At 38.8% G+C, this 22,541-nt stretch overlaps 1 protein-coding gene across 3 annotated transcripts in view; it reads right to left on the reverse strand.

The window, feature by feature from the left end:
• The window catches only part of LGR5 (leucine rich repeat containing G protein-coupled receptor 5), a 95,518-nt gene that overhangs the window by 22,020 nt on the left and 50,957 nt on the right, over positions 1 to 22,541 (reverse strand). For 2 of the 3 annotated variants that reach the window (XM_052774505.1, XM_052774504.1), the window contains exons 3-7: positions 19,170 to 19,241; positions 16,892 to 16,963; positions 5,801 to 6,016; positions 2,942 to 3,013; positions 277 to 345 (exon numbers count right to left, since the gene is read on the reverse strand). In XM_052774505.1, coding sequence (XP_052630465.1) covers positions 277 to 345; positions 2,942 to 3,013; positions 5,801 to 6,016; positions 16,892 to 16,963; positions 19,170 to 19,241 — 501 coding nt within the window. The remainder of the gene's footprint in view (positions 1 to 276; positions 346 to 2,941; positions 3,014 to 5,800; positions 6,017 to 16,891; positions 16,964 to 19,169; positions 19,242 to 22,541) is intronic. The other variant, XM_052774506.1, reaches the window with a different exon arrangement.

The following is a 22,541-nucleotide window of genomic DNA, read 5'->3' on the forward strand; positions in this document are numbered from 1 at the left end:
TTGGGACTCAAAGTGAATTAATTGTGTTTATTATTTACTGTATTCCAAGGATGAAGTTCCTGGAAAAAAGCCACTGCACAATGCAGTATAAAAGTTGTCAGAACCTGAACGCTCTAAACTGAACGTTGAAAATGATCTTTTATGCATGATGGCATGTTTATTAGTTTTTCCTAGGATATCAGTTTTTAAGGATTACTGATAAAATCACCAGCATTAAAAAAAATAATCACACACTAGACAAAACATCCTCCTTCCTAATATGAGCTCTGTACTTACAGTTCTTTTAGGTTTGTTAGTGTCCTGATAGCAGTGGGGAACTCGTCCAGACTGTTGTAATTTAAATCTCTGTGTGAAAATAGATTTTATTATTTAGGTTATGCAATGCATAATGGATAACACAGAATTGTTGGCATTTGTAATGAAATATCATCTTCCATGCATTGAATAAACACATCCAGCCAAAAGCCAGGAAATCCTCAAAAGTGTATGGATGTTTTCCAACAAACTCTATTTAGGGCACATTATCATTCCTATTTTTTATCAGCATCCTATTTTTAGTTATATCTTAGCTATTCTGCAATAAAGAGAACATAAGTGGATTCAGATACTACTAAGGAATTTGCTGTTTTGTAAATTGCTCACCCTTTTCATTACTTGAAAGTATTAACAGGAAAAAAAATCTTTCAAACAGAATATTCAACAACTTTGTATGGTGAGCTGCATTTTACATGGCTAACACATCTTACTACAAAGGTTTCATTTGCCTCTGACTCACTGTCTAGTTGTATTAGTCTTTCTTTTTTTTCGCTGATGAAAAAACCTCTGAATAGATTTTTCCTGATGGTTAAGTGGTAAAAATAAGACACACTGGAGTTTGGATGGTAAAAATGATTGGGGGAAATCTTCCTCTGGCTAAAACAAGTGGAAAAACATACAGTAGAAGTTCAACGTTACCATTAACTGTATTGTTAATTTTAAGATTTGTCAATATTCATACAGAGAATGTTTGTAATCACACAAATCATAAAAATGATAGTTTAGCTAGGGTAGTGACCTCCGCTTTAAGAACTGCTCTTGCTGCAGTGGTAATTAGATTTTACTCTGGTAGGCTGAATGGACTATAAGCCTACTTCTGCCCTCAGCATGACATGTGTGTCCTTTAGCATTCAGGAGACACCTGAAACTAAAATTGAGATATGCCACTTTACTGTGATGCTCTCTGGTACTGCTTTGTGAAGAATATAGCCTGAAAAACTTGAGCAAAAGCCTTTTTGAAAAGGCAAAACACAAATCACAGTTTACAATAGATTGAAAATGAAACAGTATCAGGCTGAAGTAATGCAGGCAGGAAACTGCTGTCTGAACTCAACAAGGCTTTCCTTCCTGCTTGTAAATCTCTCTCTCCTGCTTATTGACAAAAAGAGATTACAGGCGTGTACTGTTTGGTTTTGCCCTCCAGTGATATGTTATTTCCAGACCTATGCGTCCATGCAAATGAATGATCTTAAAGCTGGCGTCCATCATTTACACGGAGATCTCTTTAGCTTATCTTGAAACTATCTGGAAACTAGTCTATACAGTATGCAATTACTATGCTTGAGGCAAGTGCTACATTCTCCTATTGAAGTGGCTGCACCTACACTTATTCCCAGGTTCCTGACTGTCCTCTATATTTTAATCTCTCATGCCAGGTGGCTGGGACTGGGTTTGCAATTACTTATTCCATTGTTCTGTTTTTCCCCATTTTTGACCAAGTGCCATGTGAATCTCACTTACAAAAACAAAACAAACAATTACATTTTCCTTCTCCCTTTCCTGTCCCCCTTTCCGGTGCTACACTAAGGGACTTCCTCTCAACTCATAGCCAGCTAAAAGTCAAAATTGTAAAATTGCGAATCAGTGGCAAGGGATCAATGCGATCAGAATTAGTGATAAAAAAAAAAAAAGCCCCGAACTTCTTGCTTTCTGATCTTAATGAAACATGAAAGTGGGCAGTACACAGTTCTGTGGATGAGAACGCAAAAGTCACCTTTAGACTAGCATTATTCATGTTTGAAACTTTGTCTAAAGGCCTTATAACAGGCCTTTTAGGCTCTGCCCTGGTTGGATGAAATACCTAAAATCTCTGAGAATGATGCAGCTGACTGTGGCAGGTGCCAGGGGGAAGGATACGCAAGGTTTTACTGTCCCCATAGCATTTTGGGGGTCTGTGGGCTACTCTAGCAGACAACATCTTTATTTGACTAACTCTGTAGCAAAATACTTCGATAACTGTCAGCACTGCGTTCCTGTTGTGTGTTCTTCTGTAGAATTATTTTTTGTTAGAAAACTCAAGAAAATTTGAATTGGTATGAACAGAACTACAGTGAAAACTTGAGGAAATTTCAATCTCTACCAGTGCTATTCTTTATTAGAGCTCTTTAGAGACAAAAACTTGGATACAACTGAAACTCTTCCTGCCTTGTAAAACACATGCATAATTTGGCCACCTGGCACTTTTGCTTTTTCCAGGGATAAAAAAAATAAAACCATCTAATTTTATAACCCTCCTCTATGACAAGACAGTTTCTTAATGTTAAAGCTTTTCATTGTGACAATTTCCCAATCTAGCCATTAGCTTTATTGATTAAACAAGACAAACAAATAGTACTAAACTAGGCAAATGTAACTGTTCATGAATAGCCACTTCTTTTTCAATGCTCAGTACAGTTTTCAACTGTCATTCAAACAATTTATCAACTGACAATGCTTATTAAAAAGGCAAACTAATTTTATAGTCAAAAATAGGATTTGCTACATAGAGTCATTGTAAACCATCACTTAGATCCTGTAGCGATTAGGCAAGCCAAAAACCACATTTGGCTTTTAGGCTATTTTTATTCTTTCAGAATATTAATGAAAACACTCTAGAAAAAAGGAAACAAATAAGAGGTCAACTCACAAAGTCTCTAGGCTGTGGAGCCCATCAAAGCATTTCTTTCCCAGGGAGTAGATTCTATTGTTATGGAGATGTCTGCAGGGGAACATTAAGCACACAGTCAGGAAAGCACACTACACACAGTGGACTTAAGCAAAACATTTTGATGGTTAAATCAAAAGAAACTTATTTTCAGGCATGCACTGATTATATGCAAGTCATGTTTTTGCAAGAGCATGTATAGGAGGCACCTTCAATGCCCTCCCCCCTTTCTCCCGATATCTCCCCACCCACGCAGGCTTCCATTTGGTTTCATAGAAGGGATTTGTTTTAAAACCACCTAGATTGTTTAAAAAGGGTATATCCTGGAGTTCCAGGTTGGGGTTTGCATATCGAATACTGGGAAATCATAGACATAATCTCAGTGGTGGTTAATTAACATGTCTTAAAAACTGTGTGTGGTGTGTGAGATGTATATTTGGAAGGTGTATATTCAGAGGGTGTTAGAGGGTATGGCACAGCACAGGAGTAGGTGAGGAGATGGATAATACAGCAGACAGGAAAGGGGCATTAGGCTTGCAGTATGAAAGAAGACACAAAGCCATAGGACAAAAAAGTCATTGCTTCACTGAGATGAGTAAACTAACCAATCTTAGGAGTGCTGTAACTTGCCTTCCTTTGTAACTACAAAAATCAACAGCTACTTTCTCAAATGTTTAGCAATTGAAAGTAATTTTTTTATATCTTTCAAACACCCTCCCCCCCCAAAGGCTCAGAGTGCTGCCTATTTCTAAGTCTTTTAGACCGATATGGAAAAAACCCACTCTGTGTGAGGCTCATTAATGTGAGTATATACAACTTGGAGCCACTTCAAATTGTTTTTTTAAAAAGGATTCCTTCTTCCCAGCAGATTTTCCCTTTTATTCTTGACACTCTACCCCTATAGTGGAGGGAAACTACGGGAGTAGTACTTTAAAAGAAAAGAAGGGCTGTGAATGAGGGGCTTCCAGGCCCTTTCCCTTCAATGCTTCATTTTGCTCTGAAAATAATATTAAAGGTCAGAGGTTCTCTGAATGTTCTGCTGAACCTACAGAAATTCATTCTACCTGTCCATAAAGGCAGGGATTCTGATGGCAAAATGCAAATGTGCTGTGGGTTTTTCCTTTGCTAGGAAGAAACATAATCAACTTTTTTTTTTTTTAATGACTACACTGACCTTTAATGCTTTAGTTAGCATGAAGAGTGCATCTTCAAATTCCAATTATGGTTGGTTCTTTAATGATAGAGCTTCAAACCTGCTCCAATTGACCATGCATTTTTGCACTGAGTTGAAAATTTGCCAGACTGTATAAAGTACCAAACAAAAGAAAGCAGAACCACACACAAAGATTTTGATGAGCCAAAAACATCAGATGTTGTAGATCATGAGGAATGATTCAATTATTAATCAATATGAAGCCCAGAAGATTAGAAATAAGCAAGGCAGATCTAAATTAAGGAAACCTGACTGAGCAGAAGCAATCAGGGCTTGAAAAGAAATTATTTTCTCCTGCATTTCTTAACTGTTCTCTTATCATTATAGTTCTGGTAGGGATCTAGAGAACAACATTCAATCTATGAGATGTATCTCATTACTGAGACAAGTCTAGAGGCTCAGTCAAATGACAAGTCCAGAGGCTCAGTCAAATGACAAGTCCATCCGCTCTTTAACTTGAATGGGATTGATACGTAATGTAAAGAGAAGGCAAAGATTTTGCAGCACACGGCAGTTGTTACCGCCATTTTTGGTGCCCTATATGCTTATATGAATATATTAAGCACCAGACAGAGATGGTGACTATAAATGTCAATAAAGAACCCTGGTGTGTGCCAGGTCCAATGCTTACACTGGGGCTAGAATATGCTAAAATATGCTAAGTGTCTTACAGACTATGGTTTCAGGCAGCTTGTAAAGCTTGAATATATTATTCTCTCTTTAATAATGCTAATGTTTTCCAAAGTATCCTGAAATAACTTCTCCACCTCAGTTTCTCCAGCCAGTCTAGAATTTTTTCCACTTGGTACATTCCCAGAAGATAAAAAACTGAAACTGCGCTCCACAGTATACCTTCCAGATTTTAGTGCAAGCTACACAGGTTTTGTTTAGTTGCACTGGTATGCAAGTATAACAAAATACAAAACTACATATACTTTCCATGAAGGGAAATGCATACTTTTTCTACTGGACAGCATTCTTTCCAAGTCACCCAGAAAGCTTTCAGTTCATTTCCTGTTTCTAATCTTCCCTCATTCAGCCTTAGAGTCTTAAGAGGGCACACAATTCATCTCTTCCTGTTTGCTTTGCTGACCAGATAGGGTGATTTTTTAATTCCCTTACATAGTTCTTTATTGAACATGGAAACTTCTAAGCTAGATCAAAACAAGTGATTTAGCAAATGCTAGTTTAACTGTAGGACGATGTAAAAAATCTGCTTTGCCAAGATAATTTTTTAAAGTTTTGGTTTGTAGTACATATACAATCCAGAAAACTTAATTTATATTTCAATAAGAACGATTTCTGCAACAAACAAAACTGACCTCTTGGTAAAGGAGTATCACTAAGCCTAGCACAAATGTAGAAGGGAAACTGCAGATTTATAGCCCCAAGATATCAATTTAATATTAAGACTGTAAGAACAAAACAGATGTTTAATTAACCCATGTATATACCTATTTACCTATCATTTGCCAACTGGGGAGGGACTAGGGGAATATTTAATCATTAAAGATTGTCTCAAGCAACATCTGAATTAAACATTGCATCTTCAAGTAATTTATCATAAAGAGGTCAAAGCCTTGCAAAGAAGCTGCGATTGTGTCTAAAAAGCAATCAATAAAACTTACAGAACTACCAAACTAGAGAGGTTTCCAAAAGCATAGTCTGGTATGTAATGAATTTTATTCAGTGCCAATGTCATTGCCTGAAGTGCTGGTAAACTTCTAAAAGCTTGGACGGGAATTTCTGTCAAAGAATTATCGTCTAGCCACAGGTGTCTAAGGGAGACCAAGCCATTGAAGCAGTTGGGGGGCACATAGTTGATGTGGTTGGCATCCAGACGTCTAGGAGAAAAAGAAATAGAGAAAATTGACTCTGAGAAAAGAACAGTGGACTTACTTACACAATGGCTATCAGAATTTATCACCAAGAACACAACCCCAAAGGATGGATATGGGTTGCCACATCCATTTTTCATTTCCTGGAGATTCTACAATTCCACCTGGCTTGCAGCCTCACCCCTGAGACCTGACATGGTGTCTACAAGTCTCCCTGTCAGCTGCCTCCCTGCAGACAGCTCTCCTTTGGAGCCATCAACTCACTGAGAGCACACACTGCTCGTTTTTGAGCAGAGCCTCTCTACAGTCGGAGTATGAATTTGTTTCCTTTCCCAATTATTTGAAAGTATGGAATAAAAAAGTGCAAGAAACTCAGCCAGAGATTCTCTTTCAGAACCTATAAATCACTGAGCTGCAAGATGATTTGGGTTTTCGTATGCTAGACACCCATTCTAAGAGCCAAAAATAAAACTCACTTCTGAGCCTCTGTTCCCATTTTACCTTTTCTTAAATATCGTTTATTCCAATGATTCTAATGAACACTGAAGTTCACATTTTTTAGCAGTGGAGCAAAATGTTTTTTGAATAGAGACTAGCATTGCTAATACATGTATTTATTTTGAAAAAGAAGTTACTAAATACACTTCAGTCGCTGCAGAGCCAACAGAGGGAGCTCAACTGCACATCGTACCTCTTCAGAGTCTGCAGGTGATATCTTGCTCTCACACTTGTGTAAATAAGGATTAGATCTACTGAACTTTTTGCAGATGTGGTGCTAGAAATACTATGTCATATATTCATTGGCTTTTGGTTTTTCTCTGTTTTGCTTTCCCATTGTGATACTTTCAGGGAAAGATTTAGAAGTGTGCTTCAGATTTCTGAAATTTCGTGAAACATCCAGATGGTGATCTGTACTCTGATACACTTTTTCTGCTTTTAATGTGTTGTAGTAACTTGTACCTTGCTCAGAACATGAAAGCTATGCTCTAAAACTTTTCTTGAAGATGTCTGTACAGAGGAGTAATTAAGTGAATGGTGAAAGAGAAATAAATTTAAATAGGTGTTTGAAAACACTACAGAACAAACAGCCACACCCAGGGTACAAAGAAGTAATTCTGTACAATCTAAATTCGGTCTGTTTGAGAGAAACGCAATACTCTTTGAGGCGAGCGTACTAATCTCTTTATTTAAAGCTGCTTCCTCATTTACAGTCATGTAAAATGTCAGGTCCATTCTATCTCCTGCTCCATGCTGCTCCTACCTACTGCATGAGAACAAATAATGACTGCTAAGGCTCCGTGCCAGGCTGGCAAATAACTGAGACAAGGTCAGTTGGAACAAATTTATAAAGTTCAGTGTCAAAGCCCTTGTACAATTAAATTTTCAATATAATAACTGACATGGCAGGCAGCAGAGACAGAGCTTCCAAAATAACTCAAGGGTCTGTCAACAAATGGGTGAGGCTGGAAATGTTTAGAAATACTCATGCTGTACCTCCCCCATTCCCCAGGCAACAACCATGCTATGCCTGTGTTTTCAAATAAGGTATAATTTGAATGAGTAGATGAGGTTTCTTTGTGTTCAGTCAGAAGTAAATTTCTTCCCTGGGTGATGCTGGTATGTAAACTAAGAAGTTACAGTTGCCTTAGTTTGACAGTTACACTGATTAAAGAATGGAGGCTTTATTCAAACTAAATGTGTTACTGTATTACAGTTAACATCTTGTTCAATATGGAGCCTGCCTGTGCAGCTCTGACATCCCCGCTGACTCCACAGGAGTTACTCACAGGATGCCTGGCTGTGTGGTAAAGCCAACAGTCAGTTGTTTGTATGCAGTCCTGTGGCTGAAATGGCAATATTTCTGCTGTCATCAGTGAGACCAGGATTTTTATCTTACCAATATTCAGTAGCAAATCAAGGAACTGATTTTTTTTTATAGCTGAAGTTTCCAAACATAAACCCACCACTGGCTATGTAAACAAAATACACAACATAGAAAGAAAAGGAGGAGTGCTGTAATATAAATGAAATTCTAGGTAGTTGAATTATTGTTTAAATAAAGCAAGAAGCTACAATGATTTGTGCTGCAGGTCCTATAACTTGATTATGTATCCTGCAAGCGCTTGTAAGAACTACTGCCTCAAGTACTCTGGTTATCTAATCTTTTCAAAATTTCCAAGTACCGTTTTCCCTCTTGCAGATATTATAAGGTTTCAGCAGTGGTGATGTTTCCTGTCACACTGTAGGTAATGCACACTGATGTATAAAGCATTGACCATAATCGCCGTTTTCAGTCAATTGTTTTACATGTGTTGATCAAAGTTTTGGCACTTCCAGAACTAAACCCATTAACTCACAAACAGGACCCTATTTAGAATTGAAAATAGATAGATAACATGTGGTGAGTTTGAAAGCTGCTATTATATTCCAGAGGGAGCCAATTTAGGGAAACAGAAATACTTGATTTCTTCTGATAGGCAGCATGTAAATAAAGCAGCCAGTATGAAATTCACCATGAGCTCACTTTTAAAATGTCCAAACCTTTCAAAGCAAATGCTTGAGCTATGTGGACTGTATCCCACTGGTGTTTCCTGTGACATACTGCAAATGCTACAGCCATGTGCATAAATTATGAAAAGATATTATTCATACAGAATTGTAAACAGGACTCATTTATTGGTACTCTAAAACGGGTGAAGGTAGATGTTTGAAAAATATTTGATTTGCATTTTTTGATCAATTAAATACGACTGGATACTTAGTTTTATGCCACTGGTAGATTTGTAAGGGAATATATATTTTTTTCCTTTTTCTGATTTTTTTCTCAAGAGCAAGCCCAGCTACAACCTGGATGTACCCTGTGATCACGAAATTCCTTCATGTCCTGTTGGGAGAGTCTTGCTCATTCATTCAGGGTTAAATCAATGCTAGATATGGGATCGGGAAGGAGGTTTCTCCCACATCATTCTCCTCTCTGAAATGAACAGCTATTACATGGATTGTCTCTTCTTGCAATGGATGAGGGCCTGAATATAATGAAGGGACCAGAAAAGAGGAGAGCCACAAAGACAGATAAAGAGTCAAGGACAAAATGTTTCTTCTGACATTTAAGTTTAAAATAGGAGAGGTAAAACCAAATGAAAAGGGGCTATACATAACAGGTAGGGGAGGCAGAGAAGTGAGAACACACGAGGACTGATTTTGGGCATGGTGGATTAAAGAATCTCCTTCAAAGGGGCTCCTCCCTCTCCTACCACCTTCCTCTTCTCCTGACCTGGCTCTGTTACATTGGGAGCCACAGCGGAGCCTCACCACAAGTTGTAGGTCAATGATGGATAGGGGCTGGGGACATGGCCTGTCTGGGCCTCCCCACATATAACAGGCAGGAGGCAGTCACCTGCAGCCCCACCATCTTTGCTAGCGTGTGGTGACATGGACCATCTCAAGGGTTTGTTCACAGGAGTTTGACTAAAGCCTCATTTAAGTAATGGCAAGTGACATCAAAACTGGCTCTGAAAAGTGGATGTAATGAAAATATAGCTGGCTATTGTGAGCCATGTTTTTCAAACATGGCCTTTTACGCAGGATATCCCCTTCAGTCCACAGGGGAAAATGATAGGACTATTGTAAAAGCTTAATTACAACACACCAGCACAGCGGTTCCCACAGCTCACTTTCATCTCTGCCCTTGTATGGGCTTCTACAGGACTGATACAAAGAACCCAGTATGGCAACAGCAAGACCAAAAAAGAAAAGTCACAAGTCACAGTTTAGTAGCGTTTGTTTCTGTCCCACTGCTCAGTTTTACATCAGGAGGTCTCTGCAGCTCTGGGAGCTTCAATCCTTAGCGTTTCTCTTCGTATCCAAACATGCTGCTCATGCTTGGTTAACCTGCATTCGAGACGGTGGGCCAGGATGCTAGCATGTTGCATAAAGCAAAACCAGCCAATTATAATGCTAGGTTCATACAAAGATTGGCTCTGATACTGGGTACCCTCAATCCCCACAGGTGGGAAAAAGTGGGGGCCAGCAGGAGTTGTTGGGTTATCCTAGGAATCTGGCTGCAGACTCAGATCAGGAATCCACAGCTAGACCGGCACATTTGGTGTGGCTGGGAATGCTCCCAGGTCCTGCAGCCAACTGGCTCGGAGTGGCCCGCGTTGCGCTGGTGACCTCTCCTCGCCTCCCAAGCGAGGTGGCTGTATGCAGAGTGCCTACTGGGGACGGTCCCAGGGGCATGAGAGCTGCCAGATGGCCCCCGGGAACAGTTCACGCAAATGTTATTTGGCACGGGTCAAAAGTGTGCCAGGGACCCTGTCAACAGTGCAGCAGGACAGACTGTCATGGCTGGTGCCTGGGAGCACTCTGAAGCACTGTTTGCTTTGCTAGGCTGGCTGTAGCCACAGTCTGTCACTGTGTGGTGCCCAGGAGGATCTCCTGGGAAATCTAGTGTGAGCCTCTGTACTGCTAACCACTCCAACAGCAGCTTCTTGTCCTCCTCTCACATGTGGTGTATGTCCTGGTGGGCTTCAGCCATGCAGGATGATTTTTGGCTAGCAGTTCTGAGGTTGAGAAATTTGTCTGTCCCTTACGAATGTGACAAAAAAACCCTCTTCCGAGATTACTCAGAAGACAGAAAAGAGTCAGATGCCTAGCAGCTTCTACTAGATGAAAGAAAACATCACCCAGTGGCCTGGAATTGCTGATCTAGTTCGGCCTATTTGCACCCCACTTTGAAAGCAACTGGCCCTACAGATGGTTGAGTTAGGGACTGCACCCAAAAATATTAGTAGCACATACATTTTAGGGAGCCTTGCACCTCTGTCTTCCTCCCAGCTGCTTATCAAGCTAGAAAAGTGTGGCTGAGAGAGGTGGTCTGTGATTGTACTAGTGCTCCATGTTTCAGTCACTCTTGTGTTATCTAGTGTGCCCCTGGGCTCTAGTAGCTCGGATGGTTAAGATCTGCAATAACATGAGCAGACTGCAATGGTGAGTTTTGAGACATCTGCGTATGTGTACAGACACCTGCATGGGTACACACAAACTTGACTTAAACTGTGGGAAATTCCTCCTCAGGGAGTTTGTGGGTACCTGTTGAGGTACCGGGTTTCCTAAGAAGGATAATGCCTTCTGTAGGCTGCATTACCATGGGGTGTGACATGGAAAACCACAACTAAAGCTCCTGTCTTTTCATGAAAACAGTTCTCTTGGGAGAATGTGATTTCATCAAAGTTGTATTCTCTTTTAACTAAAAATCAGGATTATTAATGCAAGCATCAAACCGGAAAAAAATTGTTTAAAGTTAACAATTCTGAAAAAAAGGCTTTTTAGTTTCAAGCCTTAACTGGAAACATTTCAGAACTCTGTGCCCTCAAAGTCTTCAACTCTTTGTTTGGATTAAGAATGGAAACTTCTCTTGTAATGTCAAATATTTGGAGGAGTAGGAAGATGAAAAATCCACTTGCTGACCTGTTCCGGCCAGGTAATTAAGAACATCCAAGATGATTTCTAGATAATCTTTTATGTAAAACTCGGGGTCACCATCAGCTGCTCCACAAATACCATAATATCTTAAAAATAAAATTTAAGTGATTTACAAATTCTGTTAGGAAATTTAAAACAAATTTCATTGATATTATTTTCTTGTTCCTTGTAAAGTCAAATTAATTTGCTTCACTAAATTCCAACTTTGCAGGGTTGTCAAGGGAGAAAAGATGGTTTATTTTTTCCCTCTATCAACGGTTTCCAGTGCTTTGGAAGATGAGCTATGTTGTATTCTGCCCTGTCTTCTACTATTAAAGTAAAAGTCCTCTTAAATTTTACAGGAATGAAAGCAGGTGATACAGTAAATAATGCTTGCTTTTAAATGTCCTTCATGACTGGTTTGGCATGGGCAGTGAGATAGCACCCAATATGTTCTTGGTTTTGACTATTTCTGTGTCTGACAATGCAGCAGTAAAAGCTGCTCATTAACAATGATGTCTAAACAAGAAAATAAACAGGGAGTGAAGTTTGATGAGTAGTATTCACTGCAAAGGATTGCTTTTCCATCAGCAATGCCAATTACACTTTCCTCCTTTATTTAGCAACATTCGCAAATGGAAATCTGCAACTTACCAGTTGCTAGTAATACAAAATTTGTATTAACATGTTTAGGGAAAAAATTTTAAAAAAGTTATTGATATGTTATTGCCTTCTTTACCAATCCCTTCTTGTTCAAAAATACTTAAATTATATGCCAATTCTGGTATATAAGGGATGTCACTGGAAACGGCAGGACAATTACACTGGAGGAAAAAAGATACCTACTGAAACAAATACATACATTAAATGAAAAAAGTTGGACAGAAAACAAGCTGTTAATTAATAATGATACTTGAAAAACAAATCAATATACCATGTAAAAGATTTTTTGACTATACAGGTATATTAAAAATCACTAAAATGCTTGATTTAAAAGCAGAATGGAGATATTGATGCTGTGGGAAACAGAAAATCCAGAGACCATCTGCTTATAGTCAGTTCTAAAGAAACACATTTGCTCAAGGTGAGTAACAGGGAAGACAGCATTCAAGTGACACTTCAGACCCTGCTGCCAAGATCTAAGTAGTGACACGTCAGTGATTATGTGTTCCTCCCTTTCAACCATGGTACCTGCGAACATATTTTCCTCTTTTTGGCTTAATGGAAATAAATGCCATTTGAATCATTAGGACTAGTAATCCAGATAATTTGTATTCACACTAGTTTTCAGAGGAAAATTACAACCCATATAATAAATTGAAGATACCCTTATGCTGAACTTGGAGATCAAAACCACATCTCAAAATCAACAAGTTCTGGTTACTTCCTTAAATCCTCCTGCCACAAAGGGCACTGGAGTTCTACACAATCATTGCCCAAGCTCTGGTAGCTGAACTCATTTATCAATCAAAGTAGTGCATCACTGTTGTTGACTATTGAACTACAAAGACTTTTATAAATTTGGAGAAGTTTTAATATTGTTTAATCTTATTTTTTCTTCACTGACAGAAAAAACCATATTGTTGTTCATTTGTTTTGAGGCAACAGTATAAAGGTTTTCTCATAGATTTTTGCTATTGGAAGATGAAATTCACAAATCTTAGGCTTTTTTGGTTAATTTTTTTGTGGCCATTTCTCATTTTATAGTATTTATTAAATAATGTCTGCTGTCTGAAGAAGACTGATCTATTCTAGAGTTAGGTCAAGCCTTAAGAAATTTATGAATATTTATCACTCAAACTTCTCACACCATTTTGCATGGCAGCAATATTACAACTTGAACAAGAAAGTGGAAGAAATTGTTGCTCGTTCCTGCAATACACCAGTTCTTGTTCTGTGCGCCACATGCCATTTAACATCAATTAATGTGTCTATCAATATTGATACCTATACTGTAATTTTTGAGCCTGGAACTAGATAATAAGGGGAGCATATTATCCAGAAATACCTTTTTGTGCAAAAATATGTGATGAATTTGCATTATGAGTGAACATGGAAAACTTGTGTGTGCATACATATACCCATATATTGTGCATGTACACACACACACAATTATATATGTATACTTATATAAAAATGATTTTGACATAATCCTCTTCACATTGATTAAGGTAGCAAGGCAGTTAGTATGGCCTCAGTCCTGTCACTGGTTTTCAGTTTTTTGCATCTATACTAACCTAAAGCAAAGGGTTAACCAGGCTTTCAGGAATCATGCCACCTGCATAGTTAAACATAATAAATACAAGAAGTTGCTATCTTATAGGAATTGCCTTTGTGAAGGCTTTTAACCTCTTAATTACGCTCTTGAAAAGACTCCTGCTATTTCAAAGGTTTCAAGAAATAATTCCTATTGTAAATCAGAAACCAATGCAAGAACCACCTTGTGAGCAGAAAATTCCTAGACTATATGAAACAAGAAACTGAATCTGTGCACACCTTTATCTGACAGGCACAACCCCATTTAAGCAAACAAAAGAGTAATAGTTTTCCTTTCCTCAAAGAAGTCTCTTTTGCTGGTGATCGTCTTTCAGGTGAGTAGCTTTTCTGTACAAACCCGTATCATTCCATCTTGGGTCTGCTACACAGCTGTCTAAAGGTTTCCACTGACCGCTCCTATTCTTTCTCTGTTTTAATTCTGTCACAAAATATCGGTCCTTTACACAGACTGCACAAACTATGTTTGGTTTACTTCTTCAACTTCTTCACCCAAGGAAAAAAAAATTTGCAACAAAGTCTGAGTGAGACTGTCATTTTGTTTAGAAACTGTGCTGAAAATTCAACAGTCTCTTTCAGAGCAACAAAGGAACTCTTGTTTGCTTGGCTTATCGTGTTTTGGTCCAGAATATGTATACAGCGATGTGATCTCAGCAAGATTTTTTTTGTTTGTTTAGCAGAAAGAAAATCTAATATAGTCACTAGACCAGCATTTTCTCATGACTTTTTCAAAGATCAAAGGAAAGAACTGTAACCTCAAAAGTATATGGCTGAGATATTTCAGTCTGTCTGGTCAATAAAGAAAAAAGGCACTGACCAAATAACAATTATAAGATAATTAATTCTTAGGGCTGCTTAACCTTTAGGAACCTTAACAAATGCTTTGTATATTAAGGAGGTAAATGTTGTTCAAGACGGACATAAGAACCTGGGAGCTAATACAGTATAATGTGTGTCTGTGTAGTGGTAAGTTATACACAGATGACACAATTTTGCTGAAAATCAATTCATTTCATTAATTTTGTTATTCAGATTTTGGCTGAATTGAATGTATGCAAAAGATGTTAACCTTCTGGTGGAACTTCTTTATATATAAAAAAAGAAGAGCACGTTCAACACAGTACATTTCTCAACCAATACATCTTAACCAGACTGGATAGCTTGGTACGGATGCTCACTCTATCCTTGTCATTGTTAAGACTTTTACCAGTGACATTGGTGATCAGTGCACACTGTAGCAACATTTTTTGTGATAGTTATTTGAACTTCCAGATTGACTTCCACATTTGGATCTTGGAACTTTTTTGGAAAATAATTTTATTTCAAAGTAATTCTGTGAAAATATAAGGTGGTCAACTAAAGCACAGAGAAAAGTCAGTTGACATTTTCCTCTGTCCAAAGAACCTGCCTGCCTATCTTCAATCATCTAGATATTTTATGCTGCACATTGAAAATCAGTGGGTCCTTTAGAAAATTTAGTCATTATTTTTTGCATCAGGTGAGAATGAAATTCTGTGGATAATTCAGAAACATACTCTATTTACTGTGTCCTGCATTGAGACAGCAAGAATGGCCTTGTGGTTGCAAAATGTGACCTGCAAGTGCAGCAGAAGGAACTCATGATACTCAATTGACTGAACAAGAACATGGCAGATGAATTTTGGTATAGATAGGTGTCAAATGAGGTACTTAGGGAAAAGGCAATTCAAACTTTACATGAAAAACTCTTGAGTAGCTACTAACATGCTAGAAAGAGGTCCCACAGTTGTAGTAAGTATGAAAATAACAGGTCAGTGTTCAGTAAAGGTTAAAAAAAATTTAAGCAAAACAAAGTTTGGGGAGTTAGTAGGAAAGCAAACAAAAAAGCATCCATAATTCCCCTCTATAAATCCATGGTGTGCAAATTTAAACATGCTGTGCAGGTCTGATCCCTCCTTGACTCGTCTCAAATCATATATATGAGAACTGAAAAAAAGTTCAGTAAGAGTGAGAAGAATGACCAGAGGAAGGGAATAGCTCCCACATGAGAAACAATCCTATCAGCCTACGTCTGAAAAACATGACTAACGGAGATACAACAGAGGTCTATAAAATCTGGCATACATCAATAAAGAACTGCTGTTTCCACTTTCCCCTGATGCTGCACTTTGGGGACATCAAATGTGGTGGGAAGTTCCAAGTAAGTAACAGGAGCTACTTCACCATGCTACACAGGGCTAGCCAATCAGCAGATATGCTGCCACGAAAAATCGTGAGTGTTACATTGGCTCAAAAAGCAATCGTACAAACTCAGAGAAGAAAACCCTTTAAGAGCGATTAATTCCAAAGAAGCCACAATAGGCTCAGTGAGTCCTTGAGTGCAAACCTCCGGCAGCTGGGACATTTTACCAAAGGAGTATTACTATATTCTTTGCCGGACCTTCTAGTTTTCCTTTGGCATCTGCTGTTGAAGACTGGATACTGGTCTAGGTTAGCTTTTAGCATAACCTGGTACAACCATCCTTATGTTATGGGGCAGAAGCACATCAAAATAATTTCATTCATACCACGAAGCAGCCAATCCTCACTCTTCGTCTACAGTTTTGGCAGGAGTTCTGTTAAAACTGAAGCTTGTGGACTGAGTCAGCACAGCACAGTCAAGAACTATAAATACGGAGACCTGCCTGAAGCACAGAATATAATTAAGCATCCTCTAGTACACTTTGTTTCATGAGTTAATAGTGTTTTCCATACTGCTTAAAAAGAAAAAAATTATGCCAAATGAAAAAAACCATGGGAGTCATTTGGGGTTCTTTCTTTTCCCCAGTAAAGAATCTTAACAAGAAACCATGGGAAAGACCAGTGCTCAAGGGACCATATTCTTCTTGACAGACAGAAAGCATTGCAGGGCAAGGAGTGTCTTCTCAGATGGTAAAACAGTTTATAACGCTGCAAAGAAGCTGCCGCTGTCATGAAATTACTGGAGTGAAATCAGTCACTTTTGATGTTTAATTGAGAGTACAATTCTCTTGAAAAGCAGCTCAAAGAGAGTTGAAAGAAAAAGTTGATTCAGCACATTATTAAGTGATATTAACAAGTAGTTAATAGGTAATCACATATTATTGTTCATGCAAGGTTACAAGTTCATTTATCAAGTATACTCACAGAGACTGCAGGCTGCGCAAGTTCTGGAGTGCTTCAGTAGGAACCTGGCGTAGTTGGTTATTCTGCAGCATCCTACATTTTGAGTAGCACAAAAACCAGAATCAACACAGTAAAGATATTTTCTTTCTATTGTAAATTTTCCTCCAAGCTTACCTCTTTTGTACTGGTTCTACTTCAAGATTACAAACAAAGGAAATCTACACAAATACTCTGTTCCTCTGCCCCTGTCAAATGCCAGTTCTCTTCAAAGCAAACAAATACCTGTAGCATATTAGCTTTGTTAACAGCTACACATCAGTTTTGAGCAGGATTTTCAAAGCAGCTGAGGAAGTTAAAAGAATAAATCTGATTTGCTTTCAATAGTGCTTGAGATCCTAATTGCCTCCAGTGATTCTCAAATTGTCATCCTCATGTACTGATTTTGTTTTCCTTCTGAACTGCTGCAGTTTCTTATTCTGATAAAGCTGTGAAGGATTGACTCTTGAAATCCTTACTCGGGCAAATGCTTCTATGGCAAACAGAACTTTTGACTGTATCAGGAGTTTATGATTTGGTTTGCATAAAATTCTATCTCTGTAAAAACTGCTGAATTTTTCCCAATGAAATCAATTTTCTCAAATGGAAGGTTTCTAGCAATGACCCGTGTCCTGGTTTCAGCTGGGATAGAGTTAACTGTCTTCCTAGTAGCTGGTACAGTGCTACGTTTTGAGTTCAGTATGTGAAGAATGTTGATAACACTGATGTCTTCAGTTGTTGCTCAGTAGCGTTTAGACTAATGTCAAGGATTTTTCAGCTTCTCATGCCCAGCCAGCGAGAAAGCTGGAGGGGCACAAGAAATTGGCACAGGACACAGCCAGGGCACCTGACCCAAACTGGCCAACGGGGTATTCCATACCATGGGACGTCCCATCCAGTATAGGGACGGGGAAGTGGGGGCAGGGATTCGCCGCTCGGGGGACTGGCTGGGTGTCGGTCGGTGGGTGGTGAGCAATTGCACTGCACATCATTTGTACATTCCAATCCTTTCATTATTGCTGTTGTCATTTTATTAGTGTTATCATTATCATTATTAGCTGCTTCTTTTCTGTTCTATTAAACCGTTCTTATCTCAACCCACGGGTTTTGCTTCTTTTCCCGATTTTCTCCCCCATCCCACTGGGTGGGGGGGGAGTGAGTGAGCGGCTGCGTGGTGTTTAGTTGCTGGCTGGGGTTAAACCATGACAACCTGACAAATTTCTTTTCTGAAATATCACATCACTTAGCTTGCAAAGATTGAAAAATCACTTTTCATTCCAAAAGAATCTTCTCCTCCCTTTGAATACCGTTTCATTCACACCACCTAATATCCTTGTTTGGACCAACTCCTACATATACAGAAGGATTCTATGTGGGTAAAACTGAAGTAGTACACGCTGCCTTCAAAATGAGGCATACTCGATGGCACATTGTAAATTAAATCATTTTTGGCAGGCCTAAATCTCCTTAGGCCAACAAGAGCTACAGCTGGCCAACTTAAGAGTAGATGGAGTGGGAAGCTCTTCATACTTCTTTCCCACTTACATATTTTTTCAGCAGAGCTTTGTATACTCTTACAGTAGCATCTGGCTTGGCTTGATGCTGCCTAGGAGGTTGGTGTTCTTGCTAATAATACAGTTTCTTGAACTTTACATAGGCAAAGATGCCCTCTAGTATAAATATTATGAGATGTGGCCTGCTAATAATTTTAGTAACCATATGTACTGTCTTATTACTCCAAATAATACAGGGTTTTGTCATATTTTTCATAATTTATCTTATAGTAATTACATTGCAAAGAACAAGATATGACATACAAACTGCATTTTAAATTACATGGTGTTCTATAATAATGGTTTTTCCCCCCGGCTCTCAAGAAAAGGAAAAGGCAATTTACCCCCAGTTTTGTGTGATCACGAAAAGTTCACTAAGATTTTTAGACTTGAAATCAGAACTTTTGAGACAATTAAAGAAACTATTAACCAAACCGATTTTTACCTTTGATATTGTACAGAGACATCTACTTGATGAGCAAGTTGTTTTTAGAATGCCATTAATGTTTTCCAACCTTTGTGTTTAGGATTTTTTCTATATGAAAAAACAAAGATTTAATGATGTTCATATGTATCTTCACTTCAATTGAATTGTTCAAAATGAGCTGATCAAAATATGTAATTTACTTGATCAAAACTTCACTGGTTAATTAGTTCCCTGGAGCATTTAGGAAATCAGAAATATATCAAACAACACACAGTTTACTTACAGCACTTTAAGATTGAAAAGGCCAGCAAATGCTCCCTTAGGAATGTATGTCAAGCCATTTCCTGCAAGACGTCTGCAAAGTTTGAAAAAGGAAAAGAGTGAATACTTTTTCTCTTCATGTGGAATTAATTTGGTTGTTAAAAAGTGCAACACAGCTATGTTTGAGTGACTGATGCCAGAGGCAGTAGTTTAATAGCCTTGTTTTGTCATTAATACACTTTTAAAAGCAAAAAAACCTGAGAAGCCGTTAACTGTACAGTTGATTTACTGACAGCTGGACTGCAGAGACAAAATGCAATTTCATTGCAAATCGAGCTTATGGTTTAGAATGCACACCGAATTCTTCACATTGTTCTTTTTAAGGATTACAGCAATCTCAGCAACTAAAATACAGGTATACTGACAATAATTAGCATCACTGGATTTACAGGCATGCACTTTTGGAATTGTGCATGTATGATATCTGTGAACATTTAACTCATTTGCACTAATATCAAAATATATCCACATAGTAATGGCCACAGTTCATTTTAAAATAACTACACATAAAACCGCCGTACTGGTGGAATTATAGTTTTTCCTGTGAGCAGATGTGTAATAGGTTGGCATAAAGTGTATTTGCTAAAATTTGTAGGGCTTTTTCCCCTACTTCTATTACGTATTCCTTCTCAGAACGCCTGGAAGTATTTTACAGACCTATGTAAGTACAACAAATACCTCTGTAAAGCATGTTAACTCTGACAAAAAAAGACCGCATTCTGTAAGGTTTGTGCCTAGGAAAGAGCTCATGCATTTAATGTGAAATAATGGTATTTCCATGTTCCCCATCAGTGCATCTCAACAGCATCTTACATTTAGCCTCCCGACATCTCAGGTTGGCATGAACGTGCTATGATACCTCTACCTAGCTGGAAAACTGATTGGCAGGGGTCAGATTCCCTGTCAAGTTACTTCGTGTCAGTAAAGCCATAGTGTCTGCTCTTAGCTGGCAACAAATGCAGGTTGATATGATGTAACCCTCCTCTATTTGCAGACCAAGTTAAACCAAGTGCAATTGATATTTCCCATCAGCTAAGATACTGCACACCAAAATTGCAGACAGTTACCACAGACCAGCTGATGTGATAACAGAGTTGACATTTGATTTGGCCTCTGGCCTCTTAGGAAAAGACCACAGGACTAGATCCAGAAAATGCCTTAGGTACCAAGCTGGCAGAGAGGAACCTACAGCACTGAAGTAGGCACCAGGGTTGCCAGTACTGTTCATGGCAAAGGCCAGGTGCTTATGACTGCAGTCCCAAAGATGCAGCACTGACTGGCCCTTCAATGCAGTCTTCCTTTGGAGTTTAGTTGCCTCAAGCTAACTACAGGGTTCTGAGTACACCTTCTCTTTAGACACCTCTTTCATGCAGAAAATAAAAATATAAATTGGGCCATAAAGAAAGAAAACATGATTCTAGATCCCAGCTCCAAAGACCTTTCAGGCATTTCCAATTTGTGGAAAAGGCTCTTCCCTGTACACACACACCAGCTGAGCAATGTGAGCTGTAACTCCAAGCAAGTGGCTCTTCCTCTCTGTGTTCAATGAATTTAATTGTGCTCTGCAGAGGCACTCAGCTTCAGACAGAGCTGCTGAGCTTGTCTCTCGCTTTGGAGTACACTGGACTTTGCCGTTCAGACATCTGAGAATTGGGCATGTGCACCTGAATCCCTGCAGGCAGATGAGTGAACCAAACCTGGGTCACTCTTGCTCCAAGGTGAGGCACTCACAGGCCGAGTCTATTTTTTTTTCAGATGTGTGAGTGGCTTCTCCAGCTTCAGCTTTCATTCTGAACGAAAATGGCAATGACTTTTGGGTTGTTGCTGGATCAAGCAGATGTGTGCTAGGTTAGGCACACCACACTGGGTCTCTGAAAGTAAATGCCATTTGTGGATCACTGACTAGTAGAGGCTCAGGACCTATCTAATGCTGATCTCAGTTTATGATATGATTTTTTGGAAAGACTAAAGACTGCTTCACCCCCACAGCACCCTTTTGATCTGTTATTTTAATGACATGACTGGACATGAGTCTCAACATGAGCCTGGCATGAACCAGAAAGTGAGGCGTCTGCAAAACTTTACTGGAAAAAAAGTAGGTACAGGTATTGAGGTTTTCACTTAGAGCTGTAAATTACTGCTTTGAGTGTCATATGGAAAGCTTGATAAAGAGCAGAGAACTGAACTAAACCCACACGTCTAAAGACTCAAGCTGGTGCTCTTTCAGGCCACCATCCCTTCTTAAGTGTGGCTGTGTTGTGGCAATTTTCGTAACTGTCGCAATGCAAACTGCTAAACACACTACATGTTCATACCGCCTGTTTGAACTGGAATACTCTTCATAAAATGGACCAGCTGAGAAAATCAGACCTGTTTAAAAGCTCCTGGAGAAGGCTCTGGCAATTACCAAGCACGCTCCTCCCTGCTGCAAATGCAGGACTGTGGCAATTTAATTGGGACACTATGCAGCTTTAAAGTCTTGTTTCAATGTGTAATACTCACTTTCCCCAGCTTCAGAGCATTGTCATAGCTTTCTGTGGTAAGACTTAATGTTTGGCATTTTTTGAAAATGTACTATCATAATTTTAAGACATTTTTATGGCAGCTGCAATGTATATCTAATATATTTAGAAAGAAATACCTAAGGACAGAGACACACCTATACATGTACATGCTACACGTCTCACTGACATTCAGGATGGTTTTAGTGAGACTGTACTGCATTGGGCTATATTTGAGCTAGTCTCTGATGGCTAAAACTTTTCCATGTAACTTTTTTCCCTGTTTCCTTTTGTGGCCAGGTTTTCTGTCAAACTGGCTTCAGGAGAAGATTTGCCAGATTAAACTGCTGTCGTTCTGACTGTAAGGTCCATCTAGCCACCCACAATATACCACCCTAAGAGCCTGACCCCTACGCATGGCCCCAGCTCCAACACCTTTTAGAGGAATATCCAAAGCTGACAGACAGTAAGTTGTAAGCGAGGGATGCTGAGCCATGTTCCTGAGCTGTTCTGAGTGATAGTTACCTGCTCTACTAAACTGAGATGTAATTTTTTCCTCTTTTCTTTTGTTTTGTTTCAGATTCCAACCCTTGTTTTATATTCTGCTTCTTTTCCTTCTAGATCACAACTTCTCAATTATTAAATATGTCTTGTACAAAAACTTTAGACAGACAAAACCACATGTTAATCTTCTTTTTGGTAGAGACAGCTTCTGCATTTACTCCTTATGAGTTTTTCAAACCTCAGGTCATTCTTGAAGTTCTGCTTTGAATATTTTTCAGTTTGGAAAGAGCGCTCACTAATTTTGCAGACAGTGATTAATACTATCTTAT

The sequence above is a fragment of the Harpia harpyja genome, chromosome 23 (genome assembly GCF_026419915.1).
Source record: "Harpia harpyja isolate bHarHar1 chromosome 23, bHarHar1 primary haplotype, whole genome shotgun sequence".
Lineage (NCBI taxonomy): Eukaryota > Metazoa > Chordata > Aves > Accipitriformes > Accipitridae > Harpia > Harpia harpyja.